The sequence below is a fragment of the Bos grunniens genome, chromosome 7 (genome assembly GCF_055505025.1).
Source record: "Bos grunniens cultivar Pamir isolate PY7600 chromosome 7, Bosgru_T2T1.0, whole genome shotgun sequence".
NCBI classification, from domain to species: domain Eukaryota; kingdom Metazoa; phylum Chordata; class Mammalia; order Artiodactyla; family Bovidae; genus Bos; species Bos grunniens.
The window spans coordinates 59,322,679-59,341,149 of NC_141171.1; the positions used below are offsets into that span (position 1 = coordinate 59,322,679).

At 37.8% G+C, this 18,471-nt stretch overlaps 1 protein-coding gene, 1 long non-coding RNA gene and 1 pseudogene across 25 annotated transcripts in view; 2 read left to right on the top strand and 1 right to left on the bottom strand.

The window, feature by feature from the left end:
- SPINK5 (serine peptidase inhibitor Kazal type 5) overlaps positions 1–18,471 on the top strand; it is an 86,914-nt gene that overhangs the window by 66,050 nt on the left and 2,393 nt on the right. For 11 of the 20 annotated variants that reach the window (XM_086412241.1, XM_086412242.1, XM_086412249.1 and 8 more), the window contains 4 exons: positions 541–640; positions 9,582–9,712; positions 11,811–11,889; positions 18,129–18,173. In XM_086412241.1, the coding sequence (XP_086268367.1) occupies positions 541–640; positions 9,582–9,712; positions 11,811–11,889; positions 18,129–18,158 (340 nt within the window). In that variant the 3' untranslated portion in view covers positions 18,159–18,173. Of the gene's footprint in view, positions 1–540; positions 641–9,581; positions 9,713–11,810; positions 11,890–17,721; positions 18,024–18,128; positions 18,174–18,471 lie in introns of those variants that run through there. The other 9 variants (XM_086412246.1, XM_086412255.1, XM_086412248.1 and 6 more) reach the window with 3 other exon arrangements.
- Positions 1–18,471, bottom strand: part of LOC147369625 (uncharacterized) — a 151,551-nt gene that overhangs the window by 2,108 nt on the left and 130,972 nt on the right. The gene's annotated exons all lie outside the window — the stretch shown is intronic.
- On the top strand, positions 3,646–4,953 carry LOC147369626 (DNA polymerase subunit gamma-2 pseudogene; annotated as a pseudogene). The gene has a single exon (XR_015167650.1). The product of XR_015167650.1 is annotated as a DNA polymerase subunit gamma-2 pseudogene (transcript).

Genomic DNA, 18,471 nt, shown 5'->3' on the forward strand with positions numbered 1-18,471 from the left:
TCCAAGGCTAAGGAATTTGTTTTTTAGAAAGAGTTTCTAGTTTATTCTGATGAACAACTATATTTGGGGACCTATGAACATGATGGATGATGATGGTTCTGAAAAAAACACTATGAACAAAATAGTTAAATATATTATATATATATATAATATATATATATGTATATATTAGCTCCTCATAGTACATTCCTTGAGGAAGGAATTACCAGAACTATCATCTTTTTATGGGACTTCCCTGGTGGCTCAGATGGTAACGACTCCGCCTGCAATGCAGGAGACCCAGGTTTGATCCCTGGGTCGCGAAGATCCCCTGGAGAAAGGAATACTCTAAACAACTTGTCCAAGATCACACATCTGTTAAGTGAAGGGAGTGCCAAGCCAGTTCCCAGCTGTGTGCTTTTCTTAACATGTCTTCCTGGACACTTTCTCATTCAATGTTCTGTGGTTCCATCGTATTTTATTAGAAATGTTTAACTTCCAACTAGAAATTACAGGAGCCAGTCTTTGTGGACGCAAATTTACTTTTGTCTTCTTTTCTAGTGAAAAAGAAGCTTTGGACAGGATAAGACTTGAAGAAAAACCATCCCACTTTAGATCTTCTGAAGAGGAAGACAGCTCAGAGTCTTCCATTTCTTCTCTGGTAAGAACTGCTGTTTCTAAAAAGTTACTTATTAACTTAGTTCACCTATTCTGGGGGCAGGCAGCGCTGTTGCCCCTTGCCCTCCATAAGCCTCATTTCATGTAAAGGCCTAGGAAGACTGATTCAGTACAGCCTCAAGTCCTTCCAAGGAATCCGTGCAGTTCATGCTTAGTAAGAGTCTCAAGATTACTCACTGGTGCATTATTCTGTGCTCCTTGAGATTATTAGTCTTGTTCTAAATGAATTTATTTTGAAATTTTAAAAAGTGGGTGTACAATGCATGTAACTTCTGGCACATGCAGTCAAATAAGTAGTTAGGAGTCTCAACCCTATAATTTCAGCAGACCAGAAAGGCTCCTCACCCACTTCCTACTCCCCCTCCAAACCTAGTCCTTTTCCCAATAAACTGAAATTTATGCTGAACATATTTATACTTATTATACATTTATAAGAAGTGTTAAATGACATACTTATATTTACATATTTACACTGACCCTATTTGGGATTGCTTTTTTAGAGCTTTGTCAAGGTCAGGAGTAGAAAGAAGAAGATATGAGCATGAAGTATATTCATTCACAAAGGGCAATCTCAAATTGGTCCCTAGAAGGGAGACTTTAGCACCTAGTCTGATGACCCAAAAAAGAAGAAAGAAAGGTATCAAACATGAATTTTATCTAATTATTTTCCCAAATCAAGTATAATAACAGATAAGTTACCCTAACAAAATACTAATTACAAATTTCTAGTAAATCAAACTAGGGATCCCTAAGCATGGAGAAGTGCTAGCCACAAAATCTGCTCCTTTCTCCCCAGCTTTACTGTGTTATGTGTGTGTGTGTGCTTAATTGCTCAGTTGTATCCGACTGTTTGTGACCCTTTGGACTGTAGTCTGCCAGGCTCCTCTGTCCATGGAATTCTCCAGGCCAGAATACTGGAGTGGGTAGCCTTTCCCTTCTCTAGGGGATCTTCCTGACCCAGGGATCAAACCCACATGTCCTGCATTGCAGGGAGATTCTTTACCTGCTGAGCCATTGCAAAGCCCTTACTGTATATGTGTTGACCTGTAACATATGTAAACTTGTGTACAACATATTGATTTGATAGACTTATTATAAAATAAGACATTACAAAATCATTACCACTATAGTGTTAGCTAACATCTCCATCACCTCATATAATTACCATTTCTTTTTTGTGGTGAGAATATTTGAAGTCTACTCACAGACTCTGAGTATATTACACATTACTATTTCCTATAGTTTTCCTGTTCGTTTCCAAGGCAAACCATTCAATATCATGGTAATCCAAGTCTATGCCCCAACCAGTAATGCTGAAGAAGCTGAAGTTGAACAGATCTATGAAGACCTACAAGACCTTCTAAAATTAACACCCCAAAAGATGTCCTTTTCATTATAGGGTACTGGAATGCAAAAGTAGGAAGTCAAGAAAACCTGGAGTAACAGGCAAATTTGGCTTTGGAGTATAGAATGAAGCCAGACAAATGCTAATAGAGTTCTACCAAGAGAAAGCACTGGTCATATCAAACACCCTCTTCCAAAAATACAAGAGAAGACTCTACACATGGATATCACCAGATGGTCAACACCAAAATCAGATTGATTATATTCTTTGCAGCCAAAGATGGAGAAGCTCTATACAGTCAGCAAAAACAAGACCAGGAGCTCTGACTGTGGCTCAGATCATGAACTCCTTATTGCCAAATTAAGACTTAAATTGAGGAAAGTAGGGAAAACCACTAGACCATTCAGGTATAACCTAAATCAAATCCCTAACGATTATACAGTGGAAGTGAGAAATAGATTTAAGGGACTAGATCTGATGGACAGAGGCTCATGACATTGTACAGGAGACAGGGAGCAAGATCATCCCCCCAAAAAAAGAAATGCAAAAAAGCAAAATGGCTGTCTGAGGAGGCCTTACCAAAAGCTGTGAAAAGAAGAGAAGCAAAAAGGAAAGGAGAAAAGGAAAGATATACCCATTTGAATGCAGAGTTCCAAAGAATAGCAAGGAGAGATAAGAAAGCCTTCCTCAGTGATCAATGCAAAGAAATAGAGGAAAACCATAGAATGGGAAAGACTAGAGATCTCTTCAAGAAAATTAGAAATACCAAGGGAATATTTCAGGCAAAGATGGGCTCAATAAAGGACAGAAATGGTATGGGCCTAACAGAAGCAGAAGACATTAAGAAGAGGTGGCAAGAATACACAGAAGAACTGTAGAAAAATCTTCATGACCCAGATAATCATGATGGTGTGATCACTCACCTTGAGGCAGACATCCTGGAATGTGAAGTCAAGTGGGCCTTAGTAAGCATCGCTATGAACAAAGCTAGTGGAGGTGACAGAATTCCAGTTGAGCTATTTCAAATCATAAAAGATGATGTTGTGAAAGTGCTACACTCAATATGGCAGCAAATTTAGAAAGCTCAGCAGTGGCTACAGGACTGGAAAAGGTCAGATTTCATTCCAATCCCTAAAGAAGGCAATGCCAAAGAATGCTCAAACTACTGCACAATTGCACTCATCTCACATGCTAGTAAAGTAATCCTCAAAATTCTCCAAGCCAGGCTTCAATAATACGTGAACTGTGAACTTCCACATGTTCAAGCTTGTTTTAGAAAACGCAGAGGAACCAGAGATCAAATTGCCAACATCCCCTGGATCATTGAAAAAGCAAGAGAGTTCCAGAAAAACATCTACTTCTGCTTTATTGACTATGCCAAAGCCTTTGACTGTGTGGATCACAATAAACTGGAATATTCTGAAAGAGATGGGAATACCAGACCACCTGACTTGCCTCTCGAGAAATCTGTATGCAGGTCAGGAAGCAACAGTTAGAACTGGACATGGAATAACAGACTGGCTCCAAATAGGAAAGAAGTACATCAAGGCTATATATTGTCACCATGCTTATTTAAATTATATACAGAGTACATCATGAGAAACGCTGGGCTGGAAGAAGCACAAGCTGGAATCAAGATTGCCGGGAGAAATATCAATAACCTCAGATATGCAGATGACACCACCCTTATGACAGAAAGCGAAGAAGAACTAAAGAGTCTCTTGATGAAAGTGAAAGAGGAGAGTGAAAAAATTGGCTTAAAGTTCAACATTTAGAAAACTAAGATCATGGTATCTGTTCCCATCACTTCATGGCAAATAGATGGGGAAACAGTGGAAACAGTGGCTGATTTTATTTTTTTAGTCTCCCAAATCACTGCAGATGGTGACTGCACCCATGAAATAAAAAGGCACTTACTCCTTGGAAGAAAAGTTATGACCAGCCTAGACAGCATATTAAAAAGCAGAGACATTACTTTGCCAACAAAGGTCCATCTAGTCAAGGCTATGGTTAGTTACCTGGATCTGGTTAGTTACCTGGATCTGGTAAACAAGAGGCTACCTTTTGGCCTTGCTCAGATTGGAGCGTGTTTTCACCCTGTTTCTGATACTAAGCAGACACCTGATGGTGTTAAAAGAATCTGTGAAAAGACTGAAGCTTCTCTGGTATGGTTTACTTCAGCAAGAACTGCAAGCCAGTGGCTTGATTTCTGGTTACATCATCGACTCCTATGGTGGAGAAAGTTTGCTATGAGTCCATCTGACTTCAGCAGTGGAGATTGTCAGGATGAAGCAGGCCGAAAAGGAAACAGACTTTACTACAATTCCCCCTGGGGAAAGGAGCCAATAGAAACCCTGTGGAACCTAGGAGATCATGAACTTTTACACATGTATCCTGGAAGTGTGGCTCAAGTACACGGCCGAGACGGGCGGAAAAATGTGGTTCCTTCTGTTTTATCTATAAATGGAGATCTAGACCGAGGCATGCTGGCCTACCTCTATGATTCTTTCCAGCTAACAGAGAACTCCTTTACAAGAAAGAAAGATCTTCATAGAAAGGTGCTTAAACTTCACCCTTGCTTGGCCTATTAAAGCTGCTTTGGATGTGGGACGAGGCCCAACAGTGGAACTAAGACAGGTTTGTCAAGGGCTGTTTAATGAATTACTGGAGAATGGAATTTCTGTGTGGCCTGGTTATCTGGAAACTGTGCAGTCTTCACTGGAACAACGTTATTCAAAATATGATGAAATGAGTATCCTCTTCACAGTGTTGATTACTGAAGCTACTTTGGAGAATGGATTAATACAGTTGAGAAGCAGAGACACCACAATGAAGGAGATGATGCATATATCCAAAGTAAAAGACTTTTTAACTAAATATATATCATCAGCTAAGAATGTATAGATTTCAATATTTGTATAATAAATATTCATCTTTCCTAAAAAAAAAAACATAGTCATGTTTTTTCATAGTCATGTATGTATGTGAGTTTTTCCATAGTCATGTATGTATGTGAGTCATGTATGGATGTGAGAGTTGGACTATAAAGAAAGCTGAGCGCCGAAGAATTGATGCTTTTGAACTGTGGTGTTGGAGAAGATCTTGAGAGTCCCTTGGACTACAAGGAGATCCAACCAGTCCATCCTAAAGGAAAACAGTCCTGAATGTTCGTTGGAAGGACTTATGTTGAAGCTGAAAGTGCAATACTTTGGCCACCTGATGTGAAGAGCTGACTTATTAGAAAAGACCCTGATGCTGGGTAAGATTGAGGGTGAGAGGAGAAGGGGACGACAGAGGATGAGATGGTTTGATGGCATCACCAACTCAATGGACATGAGTTTGAGTAAACTCTGGGAGATGATGATTGACAGGGAGGCCCTGCATGCTGCAGTCCATAGGACACGACTGAGCGACTGGACTGAACTGATTGCCTATAATCATCACACCATATATTAGACTGCCATAAATTGTATCTAAAAATTTATATCCTATGACCAATGTCTCCTTATTTTCTCCAATCCTCTAGTAATCACCATTCTATTCCCTGTCTCTATGCTATTGGCTTTATTGTACAGTATTTGTCTTTCTTTGTCTGACTTATTTAACTTAGCATAGCATCCTTAGGGTTCATCCAAGTTGTCATTAAAGGAAGGATTTTCTTCTTTCTCCTGTCTGAATAATATCCTATTGTTTCTATGTGTGTTTGTGTGTGTGTATCTTGGCTATCATAATAAAATCTGTTATTTAACATTTTACTGCAGTATAATAGTCATAAAGAAAAAGTGTACCTATCATAAGTATACAACTAAATATTACAAAGTGATCACATCTGTGATATTGACACGTAGGTCAAGAAATAATGTATCACCAGCAGACCAGAAATCCCATCGTGCTTATTCCTGTGTAACTTGGTTTTGAGCTGAGCTTTCTCTTGGAGAAGAGAACAACATTCTTTATTCAGTTTGTCATTTAGCCACCATTTATGCAGGCTACAAATAATTATTGAACACTTGTTATTTTCCAAGCATTACTATGTGTATGATTAAAATGGTGGTGCTGGTGGTTTAGTCGCTAAGTTGTGTCCCACTCTTTTGCAACCCATGGACTGTAGCCCGCCAGGCTCTTCTGTCTATGCAATTTCCAGGAAAAAATACTAGAGGGGGTAGCCATTTCCTTCTCTAGAGGATCTTCTTGACCCAGGGATTGAACCTGAGGCTCCTGCACGGGCAGGCGGATTCTTCACCACTGAGCCACCGGAGAAGCCTTATGAGAACAATAGCCGTAAACAAAATAGACAGAACTCTCTACAATAGATCACAGGCGATGTGACTCAATAGAAAAATGACATAGTAAATGCTGAGATACAATTTTAAGTATCTTGTACAGAAAAGAGCTCCCTGAGAAGGTGCCATTTGCACCTCCTAGGGAGATTAATTCCATACATGTAAGTGAGGGAAGAACATTCCAGGAAGAGGAACAGCAAAGACTTGAGACAGGGCTTACAGTACAGCAAGAAGCCCAGTACAGCTGACACAGAGTGACCTCAGTAGGAGTTATACAGGAAGATATCATTCCAATAACAGGAGGCCTGTTATGTAAGGTTGTGTAGACCATTTAAAGGATGTTGTCTACTAGTCTGAATGAAGGTTTTGAAAAGAGGAGTAACATGATCTATGTTTTAAAAGGATACTGCACCTGCTGTATTGAAAATACACTGCAGGAAGGCAAGAGCAAAAGCTGGACAGCTAGTTAGCCCCAGCACTAACCAGAGAGGCTGGTTTATGGTGGTAGTAGTGGAGGTCGTAAGAAGTAGCTGAATCCTAGGTCTATTTTGAAGGTGGATAATTTGTTCAGAGTTGATGTACTATGTAAGAAAAAAAGGCATAATTCTGCTTGTTGCTTCTTTATCACTCTTTATTTTGGTAGTTTTCAACTTTGGAGTGGCAGATACCTGGAAAACATTAAGGATATACTTGGTTCAGTCCTACCTTTGCCAGTGACTTACAGAAGGTGCTTGTTTAAACTCTCCCTGAATATCTTTATTGACATGGAATTCACCTCAATCTAAAGCAGTCCCTTTAGATGTTTGAATTGTTTTAGAATACAAATTAGCAAATACTTCTTTACACCTCTGGAATGATTATCAATAGATATGCTGCTACTGCTAAGTCGCTTCAGTCGTGTCTGACTCTGTGCGACCCCAGAGATGGCAGCCCACCAGGCTCTGCCGTCCCTGGGATTCTCCAGGCAAAAACTATACTACTATTAAATATCTACTCAGTGTCTGTTTCAGAAATTAGTTTTCAAGGAATTTATTAAGTTGTCAAATTTATTGACATTCAGTTATTCATAACATTTTCACATTATCCTTTTAATATCTATATATAAGGCACCACTTTTAATATTGGTAATGTGTGTTTCTTGACTTTTGTCAATTTTGCAAATAGTTTATCAATTTATTAATCTTTTCAAACAACCATTTGGCCTTCTGTTTTCTATTTCATAAATTTATTCATTTTCTTCTATTTTCTTCGAGCTTATTTTGCCTATTATTTGCTAGCTTCTTGAAATGGAGGTTTAGATTGATTTTAAGATTTTTTTCTATTTATGTATCTACCTAAAACTTTCCTTCAAATCACTGAATTAACTACTGAGTATTTTTTATTTTCATTATCATTCAGTTCAAAACATTTCTGTATTCCATTATGACTACTTTAGAGTCATAATTTATTTAGAAGTATGTTGCATAACTTCTAAATGCCTAGTAGCTTCATAGCTATCATATATATTACTAATATTATTTCACTGTGATCCTAAAACTTGCATTTTATGACTTCAGTTTTCAAATTTATCAATACTGGCTTAATGGCCCAGAATGTGGTCTATTTGGGCAACAATTTCATGTCTACTTAAGAAGAATGTGTAGTCTGCAGTTGTTGGATATAGAGATCTACAAATATCATTGAGGTCAAGCTGATTATATTGTTTTTCAAATACATATTTTTATGTTTGTGTCTGTGGTATTAATGACAAAAAGAAGTGTTAAATATAAACATAAAGTTTGATAAATTTGCCTTTTTCTCCTTTCAGCTAATTTTGCCTCATTATCTTAAGACTCTACTGTAGGTACATAAATGTTTGAGATTGTTAATTATGGAATCTATTATTTTATAATTAGAAATCCTCTTCTTTATCTCTGACATTAGTTCTTATCCTAAATTCTACTTTGTGTGATATTAATATAGATATATCACCTTTTGTGTGATGAGTGTTTGTACATATCTATTTTCCATCCTTTCATGTTCACCCTATTAGTTGAAATATAAAGTATACTTCTTTTAAATATTATAAGTTGAGTCATTTTGTTTCTCCAGACTAAGAGTCTCTGTTCTTTATCTGGAGTAGTTAGTCCTGCTAATACTTAATGTAATTTTTGACACCACTGAATTTGTCTTCCATAATCCTATTTTTAAAATTTCTGTGTTTTTTCCTTTTTCCTGCTTCCTTTAAGATTAATAAATTTATTATCATCATCATGAAACTCACAATTCCAAAAAACTACTAAGAACAAATATGTTCCTTTTTCTACATGAAAAAGTTATGTATGTTTTACCTTAGGAAACTAACAACTATCATATATTGAGCACTTAGTATGTGCCAAACACTGTATTATGTATGCATATAACTACATTATCTGATTTGATTCCCTAAAACAACAATATGAGGCAAGAGCTATTATTATTCATGTTTTTCAGATGAGAAGCTAAGGCTCAAAGAAGTCAAGTAAATCACTCACTTTAGTTAGTGGCAGAGCTGGAACTCAAAACTCCATGTGATTACCTAGCATTTATTTTGAGTCTTTCTAGATTGTATATAACCAATGTCTTCATTTAAAAGGACAAAAAAAAAAAAAGGTATTATTTTCTGTATGGGAGTTTTCTCCCATACCTCAGTTTATCTGTGCCTAGGTGGCTCGGATGGTAAAGAATCCACCTGCAATGCGGGAAACCCGGAGACCTGGGTTCTACCCCTGGGTTGGGAAGATTTCCCTGGAGGAGGGCATGGCAACCCACTCCAATATTCTTGCCTGGAGAATCCCCATGGACAGAGGAGCCTGGCGGGCTACAGTACAGGAGGTTGCAAAGAGTCAGACATGACTGAGTGACTAAGCACAGCACTGCTGCTGCTGTTGCTGCTAAGTCGCTTCAGTCGTGTCCGACTCTATGTGACCCCATAGACAGCAGCCCACCAGGCTCCTCTGTCCATGGGGTTTTCCAGGCAAAGTATTGGAGTGGGGTGCCATTGCCTTCTCCAAAGCACAGCACATCCTACCAAGGATGTCTGCTTTCTAATTGCTTTGTTCTTCCTTGTATCTTGGTTTGGCTACTTCCTTAGTAAAAAAGAAACTAAATCCAGGTTACCTAACAGTGATGGGAAATGAATATATGAGTTTGTATAACCTATGTTACACTTCCTTTACTGTTTAGTCACACATGATTGAGGAAATCAAGAGGTTTTCACCAAGTCCGTATCTCTTAAGTGCCATTGAGCAAATCTACTTTATGTTTTGTTTGTTCAGAATTCTGAGATGTGCAAACACTACCGAATATTACCCAGGATGGGTTACCTTTGTCCAAAGAATTTACAGCCTGTCTGTGGTGATGACGGCCAGACATACAACAATCCCTGCATGCTCTGCCATGAAAATCTGTACGTATACGAGTCCATCTTCTAGTGTAGAGGTTCTTGAAGACAGTGTTGACCCACAGTAGAGTACTGATATGAATGCAAGGTACTGCACCTCATCGTAGAAGTTTAAAATTCAGATGTGAGTGATCCTGTTCATGCATAAAATAGAGAATATCTATGGGTATGCCTTTAATAAAATTGTTCATATACTTTACTGAGTGGAAGAGAAAGGGAAAAGTGGTGGGGTTACAACGTAACTAGAGAAAATCTCTCTAAGCCCATGTTCACTCATGGGAGTGTGAACATCAGCTATACTTTATGTAAAGAGAAAAAAGTTGAGAATCATTGCTGTACAGAGTCAGCCCAGGCTCTAATCTCTAATAACCTTATGACTAGCTTCTAGTCACAGATTTCCCTTCATTCTCCACGTGTTTCCAGCCTGCATTACACCAGCTTTAAAAAAGGGCATGGTGGCAAATCTTGCCTTTTCTACCACATCCCACCTCAGGAACATGCAGTCCCTGAATGTTCATCCTGTCCTTCTTAGAATACCATAAACAAGACCCAGAATATGAAGATGGGCCTGATATCCTCCTTTTCAATTCTGGAAAGATATTTGAATTTACATTTATTTCTTTAAAATCAACTAACTCATGAAAGAAAAAAAAAACATTCTACAGTTCATATATGTAGACTAAAACTTGAATATGAGTCCTTTATGTGTTATATCTGTAAGTAAGACACTTTAATATTCTCAGTTTCACTGACCTCACTACTTACTATAGAGCGGTATTATTTTCATTGTACAGAAGGTTAATCTGAGGCTCAGAGAGTCCAGGTAATCTGTTTAAAATGACAACGTTTTGGAAATAGAACAGACCGGATTGTAACCTTGTTGATTTGGGTTTAAATACAGTTTGCTTTTCTGTCTACTACAATACTGTTATATCAAAGGTAAACAAAAGGGGATCAAAGATTCCTTTGATAATATGGAGAAAGTCATCTCTTTCTACAAAAGAAAGAATGATGAAACATTAAAAATCTGTATGCAGAATATCTGTGGGCACATAAATCTCTTGAAGTCCATCTATGGATATCACACAGTTTTAATAACTAAGGAATCTTAATTCTTAAATGTCTTAAACATTTAAGAAATGAATAAAACCATTCATGAATCTGTTACAACATGTGTCTTATTCTCTCCCAGAAATCCTTCAATTTCTCTTTACTGTAAATACCAGGCCCTAAATTATCCAAGCAATGCTCTACAAACATTCCATTAACTGTTTAAACCTATAAGTTATACTTTATTCAAAGGAACTTTAGAAATTACAGAAATGCCCATGATAAAAATACTGATAAAGGATGTCTCAAGATGGATTGTTTAGCTCAAGAACTGAGAACACATGTTATAAAGAGAAGATTTAGGCTGTCCCAGGCAAGATGGAACATTACTGGTTTCTGAGGTCTTAGAAGAAGCTAGAGGGAAGAAATTTCAATTTTTGCAATGTTCAAAGACTAGATGAACTGTCCTGATAGACAGTTAGTCTCCTATCACCAAAGCAGACAAGTAGATGTTTGCTATATAATATTTCTTATGAGAAAGGCATTAAAATTCATATATCTTAAGATTCTTTCCAAGTATAAAATTCACGATGACCATATAGTTATGTTTTATAACATATATACATAATTTATATATATTTATGTAAAACTTATTTTGTAAAATGTGTCCTATTTTATAATCCCCAAGTCACATTATAGATATCAAATAAAGTCAAACTCCTCTCTGGGATCCAGTTTTCTCATCTATAAAATAATGGCTTTTGTGTTAGATGATGTTTATTTCTAACATTCAACAATTCCATGAATATATAGTGTATAGGAGAATGACATATGATGAAACAGATCCAGGCCTGGGGCATAAATCTGGAGCTAAATCAGAAGAGGGAGAATAAACCTGAATGATGCCTACTAGGAAATGGATACCAGTTCCTACCCCTGATTTCAGTTTTGATTTGATGCCCAAATGTCATTCATATTGATGCTTGATTGTATTTTGTTTTGTTTTCATTAAAGCTGAGTTTTCCCAGCTTTGAAACTTCCTGTTCTGTTTTAGAATACGCCAAACGAATACACACATACGCAGTAAAGGAAGGTGTGAGGAGAACAGCATCGAAGAAACAACACCTCTTGACGTGAGTACTCTGGCGTTCAGAATCACAGTCTTAGACCCAGGTGGTTCGGCTGCTGTTCTCTCGTATTAAGTGATGGATGTTTCTCTGGCCAGGGAGATGATAGTAGGTCACGTAACCCCAGAATTATCTTCATTGTGAAGATAATTAATTACTGAAATGTGTGGGATTTAAAATATAGTAGTTAACATTTCTAAATGTTTATAGTTTACTGGGATTGATAACAGACTGTTTATGAGCAATGTACATAATGTCACCAACACTTCTTTAGAGTAGCTTTTATTTTCTGTGGACTATGATACAGAGGCCAGACAGGGATAGAAGCAGACTTAAACTTTCTATCCTTGTACTTTGCATTAAACTGTTCCCCAACATGAAAAATTGACCTTTTCATTTAAGTCCCTATAAGGAAGTTTCTGGAATCAACTTTGGAATCTTCTGGAATCAAGATTGCCAGGAGAAATACTGATAACCTCAGATATGCAGATGACACCACCCTTATGGCAGAAAGCGAAGAGGAACTGAAAAGCCTCTTGATGAAAGTGAGAGAGTAAAGTGAAAAATCTGGTTTGAAACTCAACATTCAGAAAATTAAGATCATGGCATCTGGTCCCATCACTTCATGGCAAATAGATGGGGAAACAATGGAAACAGTGACAACCTTTATTTTCTTGGGCTCCAAAATCACTGCAGATGGTGACTGTAGCCATAAAATTAAAAGACCCTTGCTCCTTGGAAGAAAAGCTATGACCAACCTAGACAGCATATTAAAAAGCAAAGACATTACTTTGTCAACAAAGGTCCATCTAGTCAAAGCTATGGTTTTTCCAGTAGTCATGTATGGATGTCAGAGTTGGGCCATAAAGAAAAGTGAGCACAGAAGAATTGATACTTTCGAACTGTGGTGCTGGAGAAGATGCTTGAGAGTCCCTTGGACTGCAAGGAGATCCAACCAGTCCATCCTAAAGGAAGTCAATCCTGGATATTCACTGGAAAGACTGATGCTGAAGCTGAAACTCCAGGACTTTGGCCACCTGACTCTGATGCTGGGAAAGATTGAAGGCAGAAGGAAAAGAGGATGAGATGGTTGGATGGCACCACCGACTCGATGGAAATGAGTTTGAGCAAGCTCTGGGAGTTGGTGATGGACAGGGAAGCCTGGAGTGCTGCAGTCCATGGGGTCGCAAAGAGTTAGACATGACTAAGCGACTGAACTGAAGGATGTTTTGACACACCCTACGGTAATCTCACCTTATTCGAGGTTTTGTTTTCCATAGTTTTAGTTACCCAAAGTTCACAAATACTAAATGGGAAACTCCAAAAATACATAATTCATAAGTTTTAAATCATTTGCTGTTCTGAGTAGCATGATGAAATCCTGCACCGTCCTGCTCCATCTCACCCAGGAGGTAAATCATCCTTTGTCCAGCACATCCCATCTCCTAGTCACTTAGTAGCTATCTAGGTTATCAGATGAACTCTTGTGATATTACCATCTTTTGTTCCAGAGACCCTTATTTTGCTAAATAATGCCCCTTAGAGTGCAAGGGTAGTGACACGGGCAATTCGTATATGCCAAAGAGAAGCCAAAAAGTTCCTTTATGTGCAAAGTGGAAGTTCTCAACTTATTAAGGAAAGAAAAAAATCATGTGCTGAGGTTGCTCAGGTCTTTTGTAAAAATGAATCTTCTATCCATGAAATTGTGAAGAAGGAGAAAGAAATTTATTTTAGTTTTGCTGCTTCATCTCAAATGGCAAAAGTTAAAGACATATTATGTGATAAGTGCTTAGTTAAGATGGAAAAGGCATTATATTTATTGGATGGAAGACATGAACAGCAAATGAGTTCTGACTGGTGACAAGGTGTTTGGCCAAAAAGCATTAAGACTATAATGAGATTTCAGTAAGGAATCCCCTGAAATTAGTGACACCAAGCCATTTACTATAATAAAGTATGGTTACACAGATTCAGGAATAGGTATGGACTGAAAAATATAAAAATGAGTGGAGTGGATGCATCTGCCATGAAGAAGCTGCTGCCACATTTCTAGCAGAGTTGAAAGGTTGATTAAAGAGAAAGACTATCCTTCAAAGCACATCTTCAATTACAATGAGACTGGGCTCCTCTGAAAGAAGATATCCAATAGAACCTGCATTTACAGAAGCACAAAGGAGACACCAAGTCATAAAAGCAGGGAAGGATAGATTAACTCTGTTACTACGTAGTAATGCCACAGGGGATTAAGGCCGGCAAAGTGTGAAGAGCAAATAACCCACCTGCTCTGAAGAACAAATATTAACTGCCCATGTTCTGGTAACAAAATCAGAAAGCGTGGGGGACAGTCATCTTATTTATGGAATAGTACCACCAGTGCTCCATCCCAGAAGTGAAACATATTTGGAAGAGGAAAGTTTGGGATTTAAAGTACTACTAATAAAAGACAATGCCCTTAGACATCCTGAATCTATCTGCTATGAAAATAAAAACACTGAGGTTGTATTTTTGCCTCTAAATACAATCTCATTGCTTCAGTCCCTTGATCAGAGCATTGTTCAATTTGTCAAAGTCACATACACCTGCCTGGTGTTTAATTACATTTGATCAGCAATTGATGCAGACCTTCATTTGGACAAAAAACACTACTGGAAATCGCTCACTATTGCTGACACAGTAACATTCCTCAAAGCTACAATGGATAAATTAGAACCAGAAAGTGTAAATGCTTGCTGGAAAAATGAATGGAGTGAAGTTGTGAATTATTTTAAAGGCTTCCTGGGGATTGATGGAGAAGTTAGCAAATTCATTCACAGGAGAAGACAAGTTGATGGAGAAGGATATTCTGTCATGCTTGATGAAGTGGAATAACATATTGAAGGCCATTGACAAGTATCCAAGAATGAGGAGCTAGAAGAACTTACTGAGTCATCCACAGAGGGAGAGGAAGACAAAGAAGAAACTGAAGCAGAACCAGCAATGTAAACATTAGCAAACTTTGCCAGTGTTTCAAGCTGCACAAACATTAAGGCAAAATTATGGAATATAATGGTGGGCTGCTGTCTATGGGCCTGCACAGAGTCAGACACGACTGAAGCGACTTAGCAGCAGCAGCATCGAGTACAATCCTTGAATGGAAGCCAGCATTAAAGTCACCCATATGATCACCAAAGGATTGCAACTTTTGCAGCAACACTTTGAGTTAGAAAGAGCAACAACTTCTAACTACAATATCCTTTCAAAAGTTTTCCTCAAAAAAACCTTTTGCTATCAGATTCCTAACCATGGATATCAGTTCCTGACATCCAGCCATGCACACCATCACAGTTTGATGATACAGGATCGCTTGAAGCAGATGATCCTCTGGCTGATGTATTCAGAAAGTCAGTGATAGCCTAATGCTATGTCACAAAACCTCCCTCTTTCACATCACCTCAATTATACAAGCATTGTATTGTATCATCACAGAAGGGGTGGGTACAGTAAAATAAGATATTTATAGAGAGAGAGGGGGGACTACATTCACATAATGTTCTGTTTTAGATTTATTGTTGTTAATCTCTTACTATGCCTAACTTATAAATTAAACTTTATCTTAGGTGTGTAGGTATAGGAAAAAACATATATGAAATTCAGTTTACACATAGTATATCTATGGTCTCAGGCATCCACTGAGGGTCTTGGAATGTATACCTCGGGGGTAAAGAGAACTACTGTATTGAGTTTTACATTGTCCCTGGTGATGGCATTTGAGTAATCTCCTCCTCAAGCAAGAGGATATTTGACTTGGGTAAAAATATTAGGAAGTTTCAAATAAGAGAAAAATGTTGTTACCAGATAAGTATAAGTTCAGAGTTTTGGTGTTTTTCATGTATGAGACCTTTGGCAAATCACATAAATATGTAAACCAAAGTTCTCACTGAGTTACTGAAAATTTTTAGTAAATACTTTTAAGCATTTGGCAATAACACTTTGGCAATAGTGGAATTAAAAACGATTCTACCACATTTGAGGATCTCAAGCAACACTAGATGAGACCATATTCAAAAGAACTACTCAGTAAGCACTGATATGGGAAAGTGGAGCTGGAAGGCAGGGGACTGGAATGAAATGAGGAGACCTTTGCTGTTTTTTCTTCTGGGTTAAAAAAGTCATTTATCTACTCTGGGTCTTTACACATGTACAAAGAGAGGTTTTAAACTTTTGCCCTAGTCCCTATATGGGGTTTGCTATCTTACTACATAGAAACTGTTAGTGGTTTGCTTCTCATTTTATTGCCAGAATATACTGTCTCCCCATCTTACAAACACATCTGGTCACATATATCTCAAAACAGGAAGGTAAAAATAATCTTTCTGCAAGTCCTACAGACCACACCTTAGACTATGCCTTGCTGCAATCTCACGTAGACAACTTGATGAAAACTACTTTATGAGGAATTTGCCATAAAATAATACTAAGATGTTTTTATTCAAATAATGACGTATCTTGCCAGAGATAAGATCAAAACGTTTTATAAGTTCCTTCCTTTCATATGAGGGTGTTTTCTTTCCCCTGGAGTTATATAATGGATATTACTTATGGTTTTATCTGATCGAACAAAGGATCTTGGATACACCAAGGTGGTATGGGTGGGTCATGGCCCAGCATTGCTCTGATAACTATTATGGGTGTAAATCCCAGAGGTTGAAACTTATTGCCTGAACCTAGTTCATGAGTAGATGATTCTCTAAGAGAGTCTAGAATCCCAAGAATGAATAAAAGACCCGACAGTAACAACTTTCCTGGAAAAACAGACTGAAAACCCAATATTCTAAGAAATATTTTTCATTATATGGTAACTTCTAAGATTTATATAACTCTTTAGAGAGTTCCCTGTGCTCTTTCCTTTTGCATCCTCATAGTAGATCTGTATTTAGAGCAGGGATCGTTATCTTTCCCATTTTAAAGAAAATCAGCCTGGGAGAAATCCTGCCATTTACCACAAGTTCATTAGAATTAAGTTCTGGGTCAACTGTAGACCTGCCCCCATCCTTTAGTTGTCAGGAGATTCTGAAAACCGAGGGCTCTAGAAAAGGCATTATCTGAACGAAATAAAGATTAGCTACACTGGAAGGAAATTCCTATATTAAGAAAAATATCAATACTATTTTGAGATGAAGAAATGACTATTCTCAATTCCATGACAAAGATTTTCAAGGATTCGAGACCATAAGTTGCCAACCCAAATCAAAGAAAGCCTGATGTGCTCCATGTGAGAACTAAAATGGAGGCTTGAGTTTGTAATAAGAATGCTGCTAGTGTCCCAGGGAGTGCCAGCAGACAAGATGCAGTCACTACTTAAAAGCTTTAAATGTCGACTGAATGTTTTAAATGTTGGTTTTAAGAATATGCATGGATGAGTCAGGCACGAAGACAGCTATTTAAATGCTTATGGCCTAAAACTATAATAGTAAAGCATTAACTGTTAGAGGAATTAGACTTAAGTCCTGACCAAATGCGAGACCTTGGCAAGTCAGTGAACTTCTCTGAAGCTCAACTGCTTCCTTTTTGAAAAGATATGAATGACACCTTCCTTCTTTCATTATCATGAGGGTCACAAGTAATCAAGAGCAGAGGTCATTTTTGCATCCACCTCAATAGGTAAAATGTACTAGATACTCTATAAATACTCATTGAATCAATTAAATAAAATGTGAAAGTGATTTGAAATCCTGTATTCTTGGCAGAAGGCAGGAATCTACAGATTTCTTTGACTATGTTACAATAATACATGCATAGCCAGCATTTCTACAATGTCTCTGAGTTTCTAACATCTAACCTCTTCATCTTCTTGTCTAGGTCAAATGATGCAAAAGTTGGTAAAAGCCATGAGGGAAAATGTATACCCCAATTCTGAATTACCTACCTTCACCATCTGTATATACAAAGAATTCTTCAGAGCTCATCTTATTTACTATAGAAAACAATACAGAACTGTTGGGGGAATGGACTCATTGACTTTCAGTCTATTCCATCTCTTCCCTCCTAGATTCTGTGATCTAAGGGCACAGAGACATCTTAACCAGTTTGTGCTGTGGAAGCCTCCTGATCACAATGCTGTCTGTTCAACTGCTTGTTCAATAAAAGTAAACTCAGCAGAATGCCATTTCTGGGATTTTTTTTGTCACTGTCTGGATAACAGAAATTTTTTTTGAAGAAAATTAACTATATCCTTTTTTTTCTTTAATCCTTTTCTCAAATTCTAGTTGCTCTCAGAGTTCAGAAGAAATGTCTAGAAGAGAGGTGAGAAGGTAAGGGCTCCTAGGCTATGACTCAACCTCACCTTCACTGTTACCTTACAGCTCCTCTATCTATCTTCTGTATTTCCATGGATAGCATAACTATCTCAGTTACTTGGGTCTCATCCAGTGACACAAATTAGTAATTTCTCATAGTAACCATGCAAGGAGATCCAACCATGCAAGGAGATCCAACCATGCAAGAACATTCATCCTAAAGGAGATCAGTCCTGAGTGTTCTTTGGAAGGACTGACATTGAAGCTGAAACTCCAGTACTTTGACCACCTCATGCAAAGAGTTGACTCATTG